The 21079-nt window shown below is 42.6% G+C and overlaps 1 protein-coding gene and 1 pseudogene across 6 annotated transcripts in view; one reads left to right on the top strand and one right to left on the bottom strand.

Annotated features, from left to right (window-relative positions):
* KCNAB1 (potassium voltage-gated channel subfamily A regulatory beta subunit 1) overlaps positions 1-21079 on the bottom strand; it is a gene marked incomplete at its 5' end in the record, with an annotated part of 429450 nt that overhangs the window by 70976 nt on the left and 337395 nt on the right. For all 5 annotated transcript variants that reach the window (XM_081235013.1, XM_081235016.1, XM_081235014.1 and 2 more), the window contains 3 exons: positions 1458-1502; positions 3687-3766; positions 8485-8522. In XM_081235013.1, coding sequence (XP_081091139.1) covers positions 1458-1502; positions 3687-3766; positions 8485-8522 — 163 coding nt within the window. The remainder of the gene's footprint in view (positions 1-1457; positions 1503-3686; positions 3767-8484; positions 8523-21079) is intronic.
* On the top strand, positions 12831-14229 carry LOC308617379 (G2/mitotic-specific cyclin-B1-like; annotated as a pseudogene). Its single transcript has one exon. The product of its transcript is annotated as a G2/mitotic-specific cyclin-B1-like (transcript).

Raw genomic sequence — 21079 nt, 5'->3', positions numbered from 1 at the left:
CTCTGTTATAGGTTGAATTGTGTCCCCCGCAAAAGATATGTTAAAGTCCTATCCCCCAGTACCTCAGAATGTGAGATTATTTGGAAATAGGGTCATTGCAGATGTAATTAGTTAAATTAAGATGAGGTCATACTGGAGTAAGGTGGGCCCTTTATCCAATATGACTGGTGTCTTTATAAGAAGACGCACAGAAACACGAGGGGAGAATGCCATATGAAGCCAGAGGCAGAGGTTGAAGAGCTGCAGTTGTAAGCCACAGAATGCCAATGATGGCCAGCAACCACTAGAAGCTAGGAAGAGGCAAAGAAGGATTCAGAAAGAGCATGCCCTTGCCCAAATATTCATTTTGTACTTTTGGACCCCAGAACAGAGAGAATAAATTACTGTTGTTTTAAGCCACCCAGTTTGTAGTACATTGTTACAGCACCCTAAGAAAGTGATACAGTCCTATCTGAGCAGTGATGGGTGAGCCAACATTCTGAGTAGGAAGGTGACTCAGGCAAGGTGGAGGACTGGGTGGGGATGTGGATATTTTTCCGTATTTAAGGTTGAATACAATTTTCTTTTCACACTCTTACAGTCCCTGGAGTAGGCAAAGAGGAGAGGGAGAAAGTAGGTCACCAAAGTTTATTTGTTCATATCGCCATACACTTCTGGGTTTCCATTTCCACTCGTCCTATAGAATGGTTATTTATTTGGCCGTCAGCAGATCTTATACCAGAGCAGAAGAGGACTCCAGATTTGCCCGGTGGCCTTGGCTGGACTCGGCCTGATCCTGTACTCATGCTGGGGGAGAAGTAGCTGTTGGGGCTGACAGGTGTACTGAGATGGAGGGGGTTGGCCCCCCACCCTGCCACCGCTATTGCATCACTCGTTACTACTGGTTTTGGCTACAGAAGGTGATGGGATGCAACAGGACCCCTCAAGGATAGCAGATGAAGCATTTTCCTGAATGCCCAGATAATAGGGCTCCCAGCGCACAGGAGAGATGCTGGCTAATTGTGTTCAGATAAGAAAGCTTTGGGATATTTATCCCAAGGGTTTCTTGTTTAATCATTTCTTTGCATCCAGAGTTAATAAAATGAACAATGAACATAAATATGTGTGTAGAGATACTAAGTTTTCTGTCAGCTGGCTTCCTTCACCAGATTACCACAAATGGCAGTCAGAAACCATGAAAATGCCACTTTCTTTTACGCACAAATATCTCATGAACATTCTCTGCTCAACCCATGGTAATTCATTGTGATCAATGACAAGTCAATAATTTTTGAAGCACAAGTAATGAGCTAGCTAATACTTATTTTCAAAGTGCTGTAAATCATTTCTTTACTAAGAATTGACTTTTTTTTGACAACCTTTTGGTCAGTTGTCATGCTATTTTATTCTCTCTTCTCTGGTACAAGATAACAATAGTCTTTTTAAAGGCAAGTAAATGATTATGGTGAATGCATTACCTCCAGCCTTTCTTCTTGATAATGCTCCCCAGAATCACTTCTGCCCTGAAGGGGAAACAGATAATGTCTTAGGATACAGTGTCCTGGAAACGCAAGAGTCAATCCAAAACACCAGATCGCCTCCTTGTTCGAACTCTCAATGCCTACATGTCCCGAAAATAGAAGCTGCTCTCGGCTGGTAGCACAGTTTCCACTGTTTCTGCTTGTGCCTGCGGAATCCTGCTCCTGGAGCATTCCAGAAGCACCTGCCAAATCCTGACACACTGGCAGGAGACCGCCTGCGGTCCTGATACTAGGAAACAGCAGAGTCACTTGGCAGTTTGGTGTTCTTAAACCAACGATCCCATATATAACTGTCCTGCTTGGCGGTATCCAAAGGGAGTCAAGGGTTTCTTTCTAATGGCTGTGGTCTCCGATTGTGACTGGGGAGGACAATGAGACCTCATGCTTTTCAGACAGAAAATACTGACTCCAGGTGATCTTGCAGGGTAAAAGAACCCATGTGTGGCTTTAGATGTCCCAAAGCCAGGATTGTAGATACAGCAGCCCACATAGAGAATGTCCTGGGTTCCAGTGACAAGTGTTGTCATAGGAGGAGGATATAAGAAGTCGTAGGGAAGTGTCCTTCCTGCCGCTGACACCAGTCGTGGAGAGTTATACTGAAGACACCCTCACCATCCTCTCCCCCTCCACCTACCCCAGCTGGGACCCAAGCTTAAGGAGACCAAAACTTTCTTCTAGGTTCCTCCCAGCCAGACCAACATTGTAAGAAGTAGGTGGGCTCTCAGGCTTTTTGAATGGGGACATCAATATAATCAGCACTTTGTCCATTAGCATCTGTCTCTGTTGAAGTGTACAGCCTGGCAATAAACCATGAGGTGGGTTAGCTGCGGGGCATGCCCCAAGTAGACACGTGTTGAATGTTACTTCTGGGTTCTTTCCCCAGTCTCTCTTGCAACCTTGCATTTCACAGTGGGAACCTATCTCATTACACACGGACAATCAATCAATAATTAATCAGGACCAATTATCCTTCACAACAGGAATACAAACAGAGCTCTAAAAGACTTGTTAATCACTCCCCCTTTTTCAGCCTTAGGCCCATTTGGTAATAAGCAGGATTTAACAAAAGAAGAAAACGCTGAGATAGGGTAGGATGTGGAAAGGAACAAGGCCTCGTCAATTGTATTTTCTCTCCTTGGACTCAATAGAAAACATCAAGGATGTGGGCTCTGAACCTCCCTGATGGTCCTTAAACATAGACCTGCCCTTGAAAAGGAGGAAACCCAGGCTAGGAAAATGCACTTTCATCAGGCAGTGATGAACCTGATTCAGCAGTTTGATTGTTATTCTTACCTGGAAGCCGGGGAATTAGGCGTACAGGTGATTACACTCCTCAGCCCTGTTAAAAAATTGCAGAGCTGCTCAAGCAGCTGTTCAGATGTTTAGCTTCTTTCCTGCATCCACGCTCATAGCAGGAGGCCAAGGCGTTCCACTTCTGTTGAATGTGCTTATTGTGCAGGAACAGAGGGCATGGACCCTGAAGGCACAGCACCCATGTGTTCTGACTTAGCAGTGAGCCCTGTCCTAGAGCCCCAAACCTGCTCTCAGGTCCATAAGAAGATTATAGCTAGTTGTGACGTCTCCAGCAAAAGAAGCAAGGCCTCTTTGCAGCGCTCTCTGTCCTTAGAATGGGGTCTGAAATGTCCTCTTATAAAAGATATTGGGTTTCTTGGCATCTTTGGGAGTCCCTCCTTTAATCTCTGATTTACCTGTAATGCCCGGTGGAGGGACAGGCCTGCAAACAGGAAAAGCAGTCCCTGCTTCCCTGCAGAGAGAATGTGTCCATTTCCCTCGGGGTTGAGGAACTACGAGGTGTGGTTATTAAATTATGAGACTAGCTTTGGAACACCACGCTGGAATCTGCTCACTTATGTTAATTACATTCAGCTAATACTTATAGATCTCCACTGCCACCACTCTGATCTCAACCACCTCTGCCCCTCATGTGGCAATTGTTTCCAGTCCATTCTTCATATAGGGACCAGAGGTAGGCAGAGGGGCCCAGAGATGGTCAAAAGCCCCAGTTCTGGTGATGGTGGGAGAGGGAGGGAGAAAAGCAGCGGCATCAACATGTGTGGTGAGGACAGACCCTTGTCAGCAATGGTCTGGGCAGAGTCTCTTGGTTCCAGAAATGACACCTGAGAGACACATCAGGCACTGACTTACTTTCCAGCAGCGTAGACCTCAGCCGTATCAAAGAGATTCACTCCACTCTCGTAGGCAATTGTCATCAGCCGTTCAGCAACCTGCAAGAGGATGCAAAGGTCACGGGGAGGGGGAAGGGTAAGCTGGGATGAAGTGAGAGAGTGGCATGGACTTATATACACACTACCAAATGTAAAATAGATAGCTAGTGGGAAGCAGCCATATAGCACAGGGAGATCAGCTCGGTGCTTTGTGACCACCTAGAGGGGTGGGATAGGGAGGGTGGGAGGGAAACGCAAGAGGGAGGGGATATAGGGATATATGTATACCTATAGCTGATTCACTTTGTTATACAGTAGAAACTAACACAACATTGTAAAGCAATTATACTCCAATAAAGATGTTAAAAAAAAAAGGTCAGTCGTAAAAGCCAAATACTTTCTAAAGCTGTGAAGCAACTTGGAATCCTCTGGTGGTCTTTATGAACATGGAAATTTCACTGACCATTCTTGTTTTTCTCAGTTGTATTAAAGAAAGGAAGAAAAAAGAAGATTCAACCGGCCTGAATAGGGTAAAAGTATCGCTTCCCTCAGACCTATACTGGGTACTGAGGGATTTCCTTCAGCGCTGGGATAAGTCAGCCACCAGGAACACAGTGAGATGGAGAGACTTGTGTTTCTCACTCTGCTTGGAAGACGTGGTTTGACAACATGCTCTGTGGCATAGCAATCTCACTGACCAAGAGGGTCATTTATATCCCTGGTGACTTCACTTCTCTTCTTTCTCTTTTCCCCAAGACAGTAGGTTCTGGCAGCTGGGTGACTCCTGACCTAAAAGCTTGTGACTTTTTTCCCTGGAGGCTTAGCAGACTGTACTGATGAACCAAAAGTTACATGGAGCTGGGACTGTTGGAAAGCTCCTGCCACGCACAACCCCAGGCACCATCACAGAACGACCACCAGCCGCACTGACACTACATGGAGAGGAGGGGGTGAGTGCACCGGCGCCTCACAGTTCAGCCTAAGACCTCCAAGCTCCTTGCTCCTTCCTGCGTGCTGCTGAACACAAGTGGCAAGTGCGACAGAAGAGCACAGGGAATCGCTGTAAACCACACCTTGAGGGATGGCTCTGGAGGGACAGCCATAAACAACACTGGAGAAAGGACATTTTTTTCATTTTGCTGATAGACTTATTAGGCAACTGAAAAATTACACACCTCACAAATATTTGAAATTGATTTTTCCATCATGTTTTTCATTGTGGGCTAAAGGTGCTTCATCAGCATTTCCAAGATAAACTCTTTTCCTGTTGTTTTTTAAATTGGCATACCAAGAAAATTGTCAGGCTAGCACAATGGACTCCATGCAAATCCTTTAGAATAATAGCAGCAAAAATGTTATTACTGCTTTAAATTTGCTACCGTTATGACATTTCTCTTAAGTAGAAGTTAAAAGTTAAGAACAGTATAGTTTTTCCATCATGACTGCCATATATATATATTTTTAAATTTTTAAAATATTTTTGGCTGGCCCGTGCAGTATGTGGGATCCTAGTTCCCTGACCAGGGATCGACCCCATGCCCCATGCAGTGGAAGCATGGAGTCTTAACCATTGGACCACCAGGGAAGTCCCATGCCCTATATTTTAGAAATTATTTTGCTTGCTTGTATTGTGTATCATCCTTGTGTTATGTCACATGACATACTAGTAGATTATGACTGGGAAATGTGTATAATAAATCTTACCTAGGGAGAAATTTTAAGATAAGATGGAGAATTCTGAATGGAGAATTGAACTAAATGATTGCTGAGATGTTTCCCAATCATGGGATTTGAAGATCCAAATGTGGAATAATGAAAAGAAATCATTGAACTAAGTCAGAAGATCAGTGTCCAGTCTTGAGTGTACCACTTACTGGATACATAAACATGGGCAAATCATTTGACCTCTCTGTGTTTTAGTTTCTTTATCTGTAAAATGAGGATGATTCTGTTCAGGCCCCCTAGGGAGCCCACAGGTCTCAGGGGAAGCTGACCTTACCTCCCTCTAAGGGGGGCCTGGTGGGCCTGACATGGTTCAGGGAAGGTCATGTGACACATCTGGGCCAATGAGATGTGAGAGGAGATTGGCTGAGGACTTCTGGGAACACTTGCTTGCAGAGTTTCTAGAAGCGACACTCTTTCCCTGGAGTTACTATTCTAACTGAGGTCTAGAATTCCTGCTGCTACCTGAGGATGAAGTTGATATACGAAGGAACACAGGGTCAGGAGAATCACTAGGAAATAGAGTGGAGGCTCTGAATGAGTCAACCTGGAAGCCTGCTCTATCTCTGCACTTCTAATTTAAAAGTAAAAATATTTTTTTCCCTTATTGGTTAAGCCAATTTCAGTTGAGTTTACTGTTACCTGCAAATGAAGGAAGCTTAACTATGTCACAGATGAGAAAACATAAATAAAACTCCAAAAATTAAGTGCTATAAGATGGTAATATACTCTTATCATTATTTTAAAATATTATAATTCACGTGAGTAACATCTATCTTGGTTTTATGATGAAGCCAAATCATCTTTGGGAGGTACCTCACAGAGTTATCTAGTTTCCAGTTTGAACCCTTTCGATAATATTCCTGCCAAGTGGCTATTCAATAAATGGTTGAACTCTCCCAGTAATGGGGACATCACCACCTCCCAAGGTGGCACTAATGATTATGTCACTCAGCACATTACAGTGCGCTCATCCCGGGATCCCATATTTGTATCTGCTTTGTGCCTACGTTGCCACATGGAAATAGTTGAGCTCCATCAATTCAGCCATGGGTGTGACTGTGGTCTGGCTGTGCCTTCATTCCTCCTTGCTGGCAGTCTCTCTGCCAGGCCCTGGGGGGAAGCCACAGCTGCTCTTGGGAAGGACAATTGCTATTTGGTCTGCGTTTGAGGTGAGAGCCTCTGCAGTCATTCACAGCAGCTTTACTGTGTAGTTTTTAGAATCATAATTTTGAAATGATTTATATCAGAGGCCAGCCCTGCATACTCTGACCTGGGCAAGCTGGGCTCACTGCAGCAGAAAGGAGACACTGTCAAGGGGAGGGCAAAGATGAAGGGGGAAATAATATGCTTACAGTTGATCCTTCTGCTCCGAAAGGGAAGATGTATTTGTCTTTCTCTGCTCCAAAAACCATACCAGGCAGTAAAAGGTTACGCACATGCTAGATACAGGGGATTATTAACTTTAGACCTCCTTCCTTCCTTGTCATTTATGGTGCATCTGATTAACGTCTGCAGCCATTGCTTTGATATCTGTGGATTTGCCTCTGTGCCTCCTCAACTCACCCTCCCTGATGCCAGTCAGAGGGCCCTGGAGTGGACCCTGTGATGACCACCCTGGTCCTCCTTCAGAGCTCAAGGACTTATTCCCCCAGCTCGTAGGAATGCTGCCATCAGAAGGCACCTGGCTAAAGAGAGTCACCTACCCCAAGGTCAGACCTGCCTCCCAGGGCTGCCTCTATCCAGCGACTGGTCATACAAGGGATATAAACACTCAACTCCTCTTGCCCCAACTTGGAACAACCCTTCAGGGCCATCTGAGCTTCAGAGCTCCCCATGGGGTCAGCTGAGGTCATTGCTGAGACTGCATCATGGCCCGACTTCCTGATAACTGTTCTGCATGCTAATTTCCACCAGAGGTCTGCTTCCCAAGGACTCCCCTCTGCAACAAGCTCTCTGTGGTGACCTATGCCCAATACTGGGAACAGAAATTCAGACAGATAAAAATATGCAGATAAGACTCCTCCCTATGGATCTATTAAATAACATGGTGACCTTGCGAGTTGTGGAAAAGACCCTTTATCTCCCCAAGCATCTCCTTAGGAATGATAGTAAGAACTACCCTTATAAAGGGCTTGTCCTGGGCCAGGCACCAGGCTGAGCCCTTCATTAATCTTAGGGGCCATCATCTGTGTTTTACAGATGTGGCAATTGTTGGTAAAGGGAAATGTTAACGAATCTATTGTTAATGCAGAGTGAGCTGGATCCCACTGAGTGTATCCACTCAAATACACTATCCCTGACTCCTCAGTGGTATGGAGGAAGGCAAGAAAGGCTTGGAGGGACCTGAGGGGGTTTCCTCAGGGAAGCTGTTGGTACTCAATGCCTGCATAGCTCACTTAAGCCATGAAGGTAATCGTTAAAGGCAATGGTAAGAATATTACTTTGGTAAGCACTGCTCTGAATGTGTAAATGAAGGTTTAAAGGAGTTTTGTAGTAAATACAATTATTATAGGTCCCATTTATTGTGTGTTTGCTACCCTACATGGTTAATCTTTCCAACAGATCTTCAAGGTCAACATTATCATCCCACTTTGCATATGAGAAAATGAGGAACAGAGAGGTTGCATTAACTTCCCCAAGCCAGGGTGACCAACTGTCCCAGTTTTTCCAAGACTGAGAGATATTAAAATGGAAACGATGCAAACTCGGACTTGTTGGTCACTCTAGGTGAAGCTAAAACACACAAAACACACACACCAGCAATAAAATTTTCATTAAGTTACTAAATATTAATTCCAAACTGGTTTGTTCTCTAATTATTGAGGCTGCACTGCACTTACAATAGACTGACAGCTTCAAGGGTTATTAATAGTCTAAATGTGAAAAATACAAGAAGCAAGATAAAATGGAAAATAATCTTTAAGTCAGTCTTAGCCATTTCCTGTGATTAAACTATTATCCTTGTAAAATGCCAGAATCCCAGGAACTGTACTGTAAAATAGTTTGCTCTGCATTTTCTCCAATCAGCATAATGGAAGCCAAAAGTAACTCACCTCATCTGAAATTTGACCTCCAAATGTCACCCATGTTCCTGGAAAAGAATAAATATTTGCATGTGATTCATAATCATTTTTCTAATATTGCACATTAAGGGAAACACTTTTTCTTACATCAGGGCTACTTCAGTAGGTTGTTCATGAAGGTACTTGGATGAGGGGCACTTGGGGGCTGAAGTCCTGCCCATCCTCCTCCTGTCACTAAGTTCCCCAACAGGGATCTGTATTCCTCTGCATCCCTCCGGATGCCTTTTCTTCATTCAAAGGCCCAGTATATGCTAATGGCAGCCCTGTCTACTAAATTCTTTTTCTTCTGACATAGGACCATGTATGCTGCTGTGCAAGAAGCCCCAAGCCCACTTCGGTGCACACCCATTCTTGCTCCAGCTTAGCTAGGAAGTTATCAGTTCTGAAAATGAAGGTAAGACCTTGGGTCACATTTCTCCCTTTCTTTGCCTCCAGTGAGGGACTCTATTTTGTGTTCTCTATTCCCTTTCAAAAGGAACCCTCTCAGGGGTCCTTCCAGTCCCTACTTCCAAGCCCCAGGAGATGACACTTAAGCATCTTCTCTCTTATGACCTGCTACTCCAGAATGGAAATTGCCATTGGTTTGGGGGTGGGGTAGAGGCAGTAGCCAGTGTGAGGTTTGGGAAGGCAAGGAGGAGAGGCATAACCAGTAGCCAAAGATTTGCATTTGTAAAACAAGAGGGAAGCAGACACAGAGTGGGCTGTTTCCACTCCAGTCTATAGTCACCTCATTCGTATTCATAATTCTCTCCTTGATCTTTTTTTTTTTTTTTTGAGCCATAATTACATGCCAGGCGAAGACACTGCACCCAGGTGCTCAGGACAGTGAGGTGACTGCCTCAGCTCCTCTGTCTCAGGAGCTCACAGTTGACAATACTATCGACAAATGCTATGACGGAGGCAAACACAAGGCAGGAAGGGAGGGAGTGCTCTATTCAGACTGGAGGTGGCCCTCAAGAAAGACTTCCCAGAATAGGTGACACTTTGGTTGAGTTGCAAAGGAAGGAGCTGAATGAAGAGGGGAGGGACAGGCATTCCAGGTACAGGTAAGAGCATGGGCAAGGCAAGTAGAAAACTTGAGTGGGCTGATGAGCCGCGGCATGGGCTCCTGCCCCAAGGAGTGAAACATGATGTGGAGAGGGAGGGGTGGCAGGAGGTGGCTGGACACCGTTCGTGTTTGTGGGGGCAACAAAGAAATATGGTTGGAAACTTACGTTTTGTGGTGTGTAATAACAGGATAGCTACTGTTTATGGAACATCTTCCAAATGCCAACATTACACTGAGAAACGTGTATACTTTCATCTCTAATAATTCTGACAAACTTACAAGGCAATTTTATTATCCCAATTTCCAGATGAGGACTCTAACATCAACCAACCTAATAAGTGATACACTCGGGATTCCTGCACATGCTGGGCTTCCTTTCCACTGCATTTTGCTGCCTCATCAGTAAGCTTCCAAATTAATTATGGCACTTGGATTCATATTCCATAGAAGCATGTTGATGTAACTGTACCTGTTTTCTTCTTAGTTCTCAGGGACTAAACAGAGGTAGAATATAGGTTATTTTACTGTTACACTCTACATCCCCAGAGGTTGTAAATGGGTGGCTTACAGATTGCACTCAGCTTGCAGACTTGTTTTGCCTGGCAAGAACAATGTTGACCCACATGATATTTTAATAAACTTGGAATAAGTTATCAACATTTTGATAACTTAAGAGATTAATCTCCTTAATCTTAGGAGATATTTCTTTTACTTTTTTTTTTTTGCGGTACACGGGCCTCTCACTGCTGTGGCCTCTCCCGTTGTGGAGCACAGGCTCCGGACGCGCAGGCTCAGCGGTCATGGCTCACGGGCCCAGCCGCTCCGCGGCATGTGGGATCTTCCCAGACCGGGGCACGAACCCGTGTCCCGTGCAGCGGCAGGCGGACTCTCAACCACTGCGCCACCAGGGAAGCCCGAGATATTTCTTTTAAAAGTCTGATTTCTAGCTTCTCTTAACAACAGAGGATCAGTGTTCCCACACGGCAGACATCCCCTAAATCTGAGGGGCAATGCCCTCTGTGGAAGGGCTATACCCTCCCTGTTTAGTCAAAGGTCACACACTTTCCTTTGTATTTCCAACACTGAAATCAATTGGCAGTTGTTATTTAGTACCATGTGTTTACTGCTATTTTTCTTATTGTAAAATTTAGAGAAAAATGGACTTGTGCATCTCCTAAAAAACAAAGTTTAGTATTTCAAGAAAAAATAGGGGTGCACTTTTTTTTTGGTGGATGTGAAGAATATCCAAACAAAAAATATTTACAACAGAAAAATTACAACTTAAGGCACTATAATTAAACAAGCCATGACTGGTACACAGAAAAGATGGGTGTTGGGAAACTTAATGGACTGAAGAAATGGCAGCATTTGTTTTGAATGAGAATAAAACAAATGATCTGCTGTGAAATGCAGTTCTCTATTAAGTGAAAAAATTGCCTTGGCATCTAAACCTTTTTACAGACAACAGTTTTATAAAAGAGTTTCTTTTGAATGTAGCAGAAATTGTGTCCAGAGCATAAACAAGCACTTGCAAATGTTCGTATAATCAGAAACATTGTTGCTCAGCATGTTAAAAATACGGCTGAGGGCTTCCCTGGTGGCGCAGTGGTTGAGAATCTGCCTGCCAATGCAGGGGACACGGGTTTGAGCCCTGGTCTGGGAAGATCCCACATACCACGGAGCAACTAGGCCCATGAGCCACAACTACTGAGCCTGCACGTCTGGAGCCTGTGCTCTGCAACGAGAGGCCGCGATAGTGAGAGGCCCGCGCACCGCGATGAAGAGTGGTCCCTGCTTGCCACAACTAGAGAAAGCCCTCGCACAGAAACAAAGGCCCAACACAGCCAAAAAAATAAATTAATTAATTAATTTTTAAAAAATACGGCTGAGAACTTTCAGGATAAGTTAAATTATTGGTGGCATCTTCTATTGCAGCAAATGAGCACACAGATATAAATAACAGCACACTGTTAGCTATATTTATTTGTGATGTTTTGAGAATCTTGGAGGGGTCAAAGAATTTTTGAACAAGAAGTCTCTGCAAGGCAAAATTACTTTGTGATGAGAAGGGTCTCAGACCACTGGATATAGAAGGCACTGTTCCAAATTGTAAGTGTTACTACAGATCAGGTTCTCACAAAGGGTGGGGCTGACCTTGGACCTATCGAGCGACAGATCAGAGGTGACAGTAGTTTGTAGGGGCACTATGCATAAATCCATTAATTTCCTCATTCATCAGGAATTGCTTGGGCTAAAACGAAACAGGCCATGGATTCACTGATTAATATCATGAATCAGCTCTTCTTCGACATCGTGGAGCAAAATCAGGTCAGTGTTTGCTTAATGAATTTGCTGGCTTACTTGTGCTGTGATGTTGGAGAGAATTTTTTTTTTAACTGTTCATGACATCAAAGGAAATAGGCCCATTTCCACTTAGCAGCAAAGATTGGCTCAAAGTCCCAAGCTTCTTGCTGACATCATACCTCATCAACACCTTGTGAATATTTTTCTATTGGGGCATTCAGAAGTATTTGCACAAATGTCCCATTTGCTTCTCTCAGTACTGACAACAAAGTCTTTGGAAAATTCATTTGTTAAAGAATAATTTGGTTCATCTTCCAACATTGCGGTCAGTTTCCAGATATGAAAATGGTAGCCTGAAATTTATTCTCTGAAATGGGGCTTTTGAATACTGGATTTCACGCTTTAGGAAAATAAACTAGTATTATTTAGCTTACCTTTCTTAATTAATTTTTGATAGTATAGATGCAGGGCTATGAAGTTATCAAACTGTACTACAAAATGGTATTGAAGACTATGACAACATTGAAAGCTGGGACTGTACACCCATCTTGGAGGAAATAATCTTCCTATCCACATTGGGAAGAGCTTATGTTTAGGAGCAGTTTTATTCCAAAATTAATCTGAAAAAACTACTTACCAACCCTAGTTTACATATTTAAGGCTGTATACCATACATCACAGAGAAAACCACGGGGCCTGACTGACATTTTGGTACAGAAGAAAAGACATTAGGTTTCTGATGTCAGGTCAAAGCAGTAATGAATTATAAGGTAATGATAATAATAATAATAAATGTTTTTCTTTTTCAGTTTTAGATCAAAAGTTTAAATATAAAATAGAATATGGGTATCAGTGCTGCAGAGGAACGGCTGTTGGCCTGTGGTGGGTTCAAGGTCCCTGGATGGTCGGGGGCTTCCATGCTCTGCTTCTCCCCACTGACCTACTGCCTGGTGCAGAGGAAGCCATGGCTCTCTGGATCACCAGGAACATGAGCATTAATGCTGAAAGTAAGTTGAAGGTCAGTATGGCAGGCGCAAAGTACGTGCCTGTGGCCACTGTTGCAGCCTCTAAGCCCGGGCTGAGGCCAAGAACAGCTCTTGGGGACATCGGTAACAGAGTCAGTGAAGAGCCACAGGCCAAACTGCCCCTGAAAAAGGAAGCAAAAACTTTAGCTGCTGGAAAAGTTATTGCTAAAAAACTACCAAAACCTCTGGAAAAGACTCCTGTACCTGTGCTGGAGCCCCAGCTGGAGCCAGAGCCAGAACCCTAGCCTGTTAAAGAACAGAAACTTCCTCCTGAGCCTATTTTGGTTGATACTCCCTCTCCAAGCCCCATGGAAACATCTGGCTGTGCCCCTGCAGAAGAATACGTGTGTCAGGCTTTCTCTGATGTAATTCTTACAGTGAATGACGTGGATGCAGAAGATGGAGCAGATCCAAACCTTTGTAGTGAACATGTAAAAGATATCTATGCTTATCTGAGACAACTTGAGGAAGAGCAAGCAGTCAGACCAAAATACCTACTGGGTCATGAAGTCACTGGAAACATGAGAGCCATCCTAATTGACTGGCTAGTGCAGGTTCAAATGAAATTCAGTTACTCCAGGAGACCATGTACATGACTGTTTCCATTATTGATCAGTTCATGCAGGATAATTGTGTGCCCAAGAAGATGCTGCAGCTGGTTGGTGTCACTGCCATGTTTATTGCAAGCAAATATGAGGAAATGTACCTTCCAGAAATTGGTGACTTTGCCTTTGTGACTGACAACACTTACACTAAGTACCAAATCAGACAGATGGAAATGAATATTCTAAGAGCTTTAAATTTTAGTCTGGGTCGCCCTCTACCCCTGCATTTCCTTCGGAGAGCATCTAAGATTGGAGAGGTTGATGTTGAGCTACATACTTTGGCCAAATATCTGATGGAACTAACTATGTTGAACTACCATATGGTGTAATTTCCTCCTTCTCAGATTGCAGTGGGAGCTTTTTGCTTAGCACTGAAAATTCTTGATAATGGTGAATGGACACCAACTCTACAGCATTACCTGTCATACACTGAAGAATCCCTTCTTGTTGTTATGCAACACCTGGCTAAGAATATAGTCATGGTGAATCGTGGGCTTACAAAGCACACGACTATCAAGAACAAGTATGCCACGTCTAAGCATACTAAGATCAGCACTCTAGCACAGCTGAATTCTGCACTAGTTCAAGATTTAGCCAAGGCTGTGGCAAATGTGTAACTTGCGAACTTTGGAATACTATAAAATCTGCAAATAAAATTGGCACCATGTGCCATCTGTACACATTATATGTTACATTTATTTACTTTTAATAAAGTTGTAGTCCTTTTTACTAAAAAAAAAGAGTATGGCTATCATATATATTTACATTAAGTTATACGCCTACACCATAATGTAGTAAAAATGAAGAGTTTGGTTCCTTCTGGGGATTTTGTCATTCTTCCATTCAGCTTACTTTGTTTAGGTAGGCTACATCCTTGGCCCTTTAGACATTTGTTATTTATATCTTTTATAGTTACTTGTTTACAAACTTTATATCCTTTACTAGAGAGTAAGCTATCTGAGGGTTAGGATTTTATTTCATTTATCTTCTTACCTCCACAGCCCTAGAATGAAAGTGAGTCCTTAGTAGATGGTTGGTAATTATCTGGTTAAATTGAATTGAATTGGCTTTTTGACTATCATTAATGTACAAAATACTGGGATAGTTTCCCACCAAATAAACGTTTATTTTGATTTACAGAAACATGAAAAATGCTCATCAATAGTCTTCAGTTCTAGTCCCTATGAGATTGATGTGTTTCTCCCCATCCCCTGGTACCCACGCAGCAGTGCCCACCCCCCCCCGCCCCGGAGAAGGGCAGGTGGAAGGTCCTTCTCCCTGGCTGCAAGGCCTGGGGGTTGGGGGTGAGGGCACAGTGTAGGCAGGGTCCACCGCCACCCATGAGGAAGAGTTGCCACTTAAAAATGGGACATATTCCCTCAGGATGGAGAGGGATCAAGTGGCAGCTTTCCAGACAAGGGAACTCTGCTTGTACGATTTTATCTCTACTACCCCCCTCCACAAGATATACAGTGGTTTATTAATTAATACAATTCTCAAAAACCTTTGGTGGCAGTTTCCTTGATCGTTTTTCTCCCTCTAATGAGAACACACCTGCTTGAGACATAGGATGGTATATGATTATTTCACTGTGAAATCTCAAATTAGTGGGATGTCATTTAGAAGATCATTTTACTTAACTGACAGTTGTTATTTCTAACCTTTTAAAAGCAGAGGGAGTATAAAGAGAACTTTGAACTGTTACTGTGTCTTCTGATGAAACTCCTTCATGTACCAAGAAATATATGCTTTGAAAACCTCTGTTTGAGGCCCTTGGCATACACCTACCAGGGCATAGAAAATGATTGGTGAAACATAAAAAGAAAATGAAAACTACCTTGACACACACACACATACCTATCTTGGTTACTTAATTACCTTGGTGGTGGTTTACAGGGTATTTGCTAAGCGTAAGTAAACATGCATATCATTTAAATGATCCCCTTGCCTGTATGAAGACATATTTAGATATTCAGAAGTAATAATGTTTGTGCAGGTAGGCTACCTCCCTGGCCCTTTAACATCTCACATCACCATAGTGCAATGATCAAAACTGAGAAATGAACACTAGTACAGTACTAGTAACTAAACTACAGACTTTGTTTTGAATTTCATTTTCCCTTTTTTCTGTTCCAGGATCCTAGGCAGGACCCAACATTGAATTTCATGTTCATGTCTCCTTAGTGTCCTCTGATCTGTGACATTCCTCAGTCTTTCCTTGTCTGACACTTTTGAAGAGCACTGATCAAGTACTTGATAGAATGTCCCTCAATTAGGGTTTGGATCATTTTAGGTTTATAGATTTGGTGACTTCTTTTTCTATACTGTAGTTTGACTTGTTTATGTTTTGGATATATTTTTTATAACTATCAAGAAGGCAATATAAAAATGCAATTATAATATTTATTATGCCACAGTTAACTTTTCTTCATTCTTTTATTAAACAAGTATTTATTTGAGTCTACCATGTGCCAGGCCTTGTACTTAAATTATCAGGATACAACAGTGAGAAAATTATTTCTCCCCTCATGGAGATTTAAAAGGAAAGACAGAATAATAATAAATAATAAGAAAAATAAGTTAAATACATAGTGTTTATTTACGAATGTTAATTTCATCAATAAATAAAATATAAAATGCAGTTGACTGATGAGTGTTAAAGAAAGTCATGTTTATAAGGTGGGCTACAGTAGATAAAATGTCAGGGGATGGGGTTGAGATTTTAGATGGGGTGGCCAGATAAGGTTCACAATGAAAGTGGCTTTTGAGAAAAGACCCAAAGAAAGTAAAGGAGCTTGCCATGCTGTTACCTTGGGGAAGAACGTTTCAATGGGGAAAATGGGGAAAACAATGTGGAGGGGGCTTACTTGGCATGTTCAAGGTCAATGAGGAAGCCAGTGTGGCCAGAGAAGAGAAGATGAGGTCTGAGGGGTAATGGGGAACAGATTGTATGGGGTGATATCAATCATAAGAAGGACCTTGGAGAGGAGTTTTAAATAGAGAAGTGACACAGTCTGACACTCTTTGAAAAGGAACCTCTGCTGTGGTATTGATGGCACACCTCTGAGGCTGAGGCTGAAGCACCAGCACCAGTGAGGAGGCTGTCGTGGTAAATCCAGGTGAGACATGGCAGTGGTTTGGTCTGAGGTGGTGGTAGTGAGGACGGTCAGAAGTGCTTGAGTTTCTGATAGATTTTGAAGGAGAGGCAATAAGATTTGCTGATTAAAAGGATGTAGGGTGTGAGAAAACGTGAGACTTCAAGTACAACATCAAGGTCAGAGCCAGGGGATAGTAGAGAGCCAATTCAACACACTTCACTCTGGATTTGAGTTTTTAAGTTTGGTAAATAGAGCACACATTGACTCCAGGTTAATGTAGTCAAGGCTGACCAAATGATCAAGAATCTACTGGTGTTTAGAGTTATTCATCTGTTACATCACTGAAGAATTTAAGGCTGGAGATTCAAACCCCAGATCTCAGTGAACTTAGACTACACACTGCACAAAATTAATGTGTTCACCATCTCATTTAAATAGAATTATTCCCAGAGAGAAGTAGAACTGGGGGTGGGAGCATCCCCCCCAAATTTCATGGAAAGCAGGAAACAGAGTGTAAGCCCAAATCAGTGTTGACTTGGAGGATGAAGTGCTAAGCTGTTGGCCACTACCTGACACCAGGGCCAGGGCATTCCTTGCACATTCCAAGTGCACTGTGTGCACTTCCCCTCTTAGCTCTGGGCTGAGTCTTCTGAGAATGGAACCCTTCCCCATGTCCTTACATCCAAATCCTACTTATTCCTCAGGACCCAGAACTTCAGCCTCAGAGTCCAGTGCTGCTGGACCAGTTCCTTAACACTTCCTCTCCTGTAGGTCTCTGTTCCATTAACTCTATGACCCTAGGGAAGTCCCAACCTCTTGATTTCAAGTTTCCTCACACAGAAAATTAGGGACCTTAAGCTTCCTTCATCTCTATGATTTCATGATTCTGTGGCTGGGCTTTGAAGGGTGAAGAACTCATCCCATTCTACCACTTTGAACAAAGCATTATTACCACACCAACCATATCGCATTGTAACTACTTAAATTTTTTTCACATATGACTTGTTCACCAGACTGCATCTGTCCTGAGGGGAGGGACCAAGTTTAATCTAAATCTTTAATTCTAGCCACTGAAGAGAAGCCTGGCACATAGTAGGTGTTTAATAATCATTCACTGAATCAGTAAATAAACACTTTAAAAATTTGGGTGTCCAGGGATTTCCCTGGTAGTCCGGTGGTAAAGAATCCACCTTCCAATGCAAGGGATGTGGGTTCGATCCCTGGTCGGGGAACTGAGATCCCACATGCTGCAGGGCAACCAAGGCTGTGCTCCACAACTATTGATCTTGTGCACCTCAACAAGAGAGCCCGTGTGCTGCAAACTACAGAACCCATGAGCCCTGGAGCCCATGCGCCACAACTAGAGAGAAGCCTGTGAGCTGTGACAAAAGATCCCACGGGCCTCAACGAAGATCCTGTGTGCCACAACTAAGACCCGACGCAGCTAAAAAAGTAAGGAAAATAAACAAAACAAAAAAACTCGGGCATCCAGCCCTGTAAGAAATGTCTCTAACATGAGAACATGTTGGTTGTTTCCCTGATTCACTACATTGGATCAGAGGTTTTCAAGCCTGGATGCACATTTGAATATACTGGGGAGCTTTCAATGACTCTGCTGACCTGGTCCCTCATCAGACCAGTTAAATCAGAATCTCTGGAAATAGGACCCCCAGCATCAGAATTCTTAAAAGATCTTCAGATAATCCTAATTGCAGCCAGGGTTGAGGACCATAGTTCTATTTTTTTTTAATTTTATTGAAGTATAGTTGATTTACAATGTTGTGTTACTTTCTGCTGTATAGCAAAGTGACTCAGTTATACACATATATATTTTTTCATACTCTTTTCCATTATGGTTTATCTCAGGATATTGAATACAGTTCCCTGTGCTATTAGTAGGATCTTGTTTATCCATCCTATATATAGTAGCTTGCATCTGCTAATCCCAAACTCCTAATCCTTCCCTCCCACAAGCCCCTTTCTTGGCAACCACAAGTCTGTTCTCTATGTCTGTGAGTCTGTTTCTGTTTCGTAGATATGTTCATTTCTGTCGTATTTTAGATTCCACATATAAGTGATATCATATGGTATTTGTCTTTCTCTTTCTGACTTATTTTGCTTAGTATGATAATCTCTAGGTCCATCCATGTTGCTGCAAATGGCATTATGTCGTTCTTTTAAATGGCTGAGTAATAGTCCATTTTGTGTGTGTATATATATATATATATCAAAATATATGTATCTATATCTATATATATCTTTCTATCTATATCACATTTTCTTTATCCATTCATCTGTTGATGGACATTTAGGTTGTTTCCATGTCTTGGCTATTGTCAACAGTGCTGCTATGAACATAGGGGTGCATGCATCTTTTTGAATTATAGTTTTGTCTGGGTATATGCCCAGGAGTGGGATTACTAGATCATATGGCAACTCTATTTTTAGTTTTTTGAGGAAACTCCATACTGTTTTCCATAGTGGGTGCACCGATTTACATTCTCATCAACAGTGTAAGAGGGTTCCCTTTTCTCCACACCCTCTCCAGCATTTATTATTTGTAGACTTTTTAATGATGGCCATTCTGACTGGTGTGAGGTGGTACCTCGTTGTAGTTTTGATTCGCATTTCTCTAATAATTAGCAATGATGAGCATCTTTTCATGTGCCTATTGTCCATCTGTATGTCTTCTTTGGAGAAATGTCTATTTAGTTCTTCTGCCCATTTTTCGATTGGGTTGTTTGTTTTGTTGTTGTTGTTGTTATTGAATTGTAGGAGCTGTTTGTATATTTTGGAAATTAAGCCCTTGTTGGTCACTTCATTTGCAAATATTTCTCCCAGTCCGTAGAATGTCTTTTCATTTTGTTTATGGTTTCCTTTGTTGTGCAAAGGCTTGTAAGTTTGATTAGGTCCCATTTGTTTATTTTTGCTTTTATTTCTATTGCCCTGGGAGACTGACCTAAAAACATTGGTATGATTTATGTCAGAGAATGTTTTGCCTATGTTCTGTTCTAGGAGTTTTATGGTGTATTGTCTTATATTTAGGTCTTTAAGCCATTTTGAATTTATTTTTGTATATGGTGTGAGGGTGTGTTCTAGCTTCATTGATTTACATGTGGCTGTCCAACTTTCCCAATGTCACTTGCTGAAGAGACTCTCTTTTCCCCATTGTATACTCTTGCCTTTTTTGTCGAAGACTAACTGGAGGACCACAGTTCTAGACTCTTCACATACTGATATTTTAGTACCTCTTCCTTTTCTTTACACTCTGACTTGCCTTTCTAATTCTTTTACTCAGCTGTTACTTTACCATTCCCATGTTCAGAGGTTAAGTTACTTGCCCAGAGTCCAAGTAACTAGTAATTGGTGGAGTTGGAGCCAGGATTTAACCAATGTCGCACTCTTAATCACAGTATGGTATGGAAAGATTGCTGTTCTTTCAGGAAGGTAGGTGAGTTGCACAGTTACCTTAATGTTCATATTGATGCAGGATCAAAACAAAACAAACAGAAAGCAGATACCTAGAAATCTGGCCTGAGAGAAAGTCTCAGAAAATGGGATTGAGATGTATAGACAGGTGACAGAGGTGAAGAATTGGCTTATTGCCTTTGGTGCCCTCTTGAAGGGCATGGAATGGAGCTGTCCTCCTGCTGGGGAGGCAGCAGAGTGAGTGGCTAAGTAGCAAAACAACATTCTGAGCAACCCCATTGTGGCCACTGTAGAAGAACTGGATGTAGACCTATGTCTGGGCATGTGGGACATAGCTCAAGGCTCTATCTTTTTCAAATGGTACAGACAAAGCATTCTTTCTTATATCTGGTTTGTATTTGTTTTCTACCGAGCCTGGCCCTTACTATTGGATCCAAGCTGCAGTCTGGTCTCTCGTTTTTTGGTTACTAGTGTACTGCTAATGAGCATCTGGCCTGAGATAACAGGAGTGATAACAGCCTAGTCTTTACTGTTTTACTTTGGTTACCTTTTCTTGCAAGAGCCAATAATACTATTTAAACTCTGGGCAGGGAGGGGGGCAATGAAGGGCTGCTTTCACACCTGCACTTTATAAAAGAGCTTGAAATAGCAATGCAACTAGGCAAGGAAGTGGTCAAGGCCATGCAGAATAAAAGTGGGCTCTCAGGCAAGGGAAGTGCAAGTAGTATGCTCATTCACAGGCAACTCTGCAAGACCTGAAGAATTCCATGTATATAAAGATGAGGAAGTGAAGTGGTAGAGAAATGACTTTCCACAGGTGGTTAGTGGTGGGATCTCCAAGGCCGTGGTCTCCCCCAGCCTCATGCTGTTTTCTGGTAATGATGCCTCCCCACCTCCCCCACATACTCTGCTCCAGACAGAATGGTATGGCCTAGCGTTTGCTCTGAATGCTTGTAACAATATCTTGCTTTCATGAATCTTCCCACTTTCTTCCCTCTGCCAAATGCCTCCTGACTGAACCTTCCTTATGATAAGCTTTACATCTGTTGCTGCCCA

Source organism: Mesoplodon bidens, assembly GCF_964165515.1.
Source record: "Mesoplodon bidens genome assembly, chromosome: 5".
NCBI classification, from domain to species: Eukaryota; Metazoa; Chordata; class Mammalia; order Artiodactyla; family Ziphiidae; genus Mesoplodon; species Mesoplodon bidens.
Note: the sequence above shows the minus strand (reverse complement) of the source record. Positions and strands in the feature narration are given on the sequence as shown.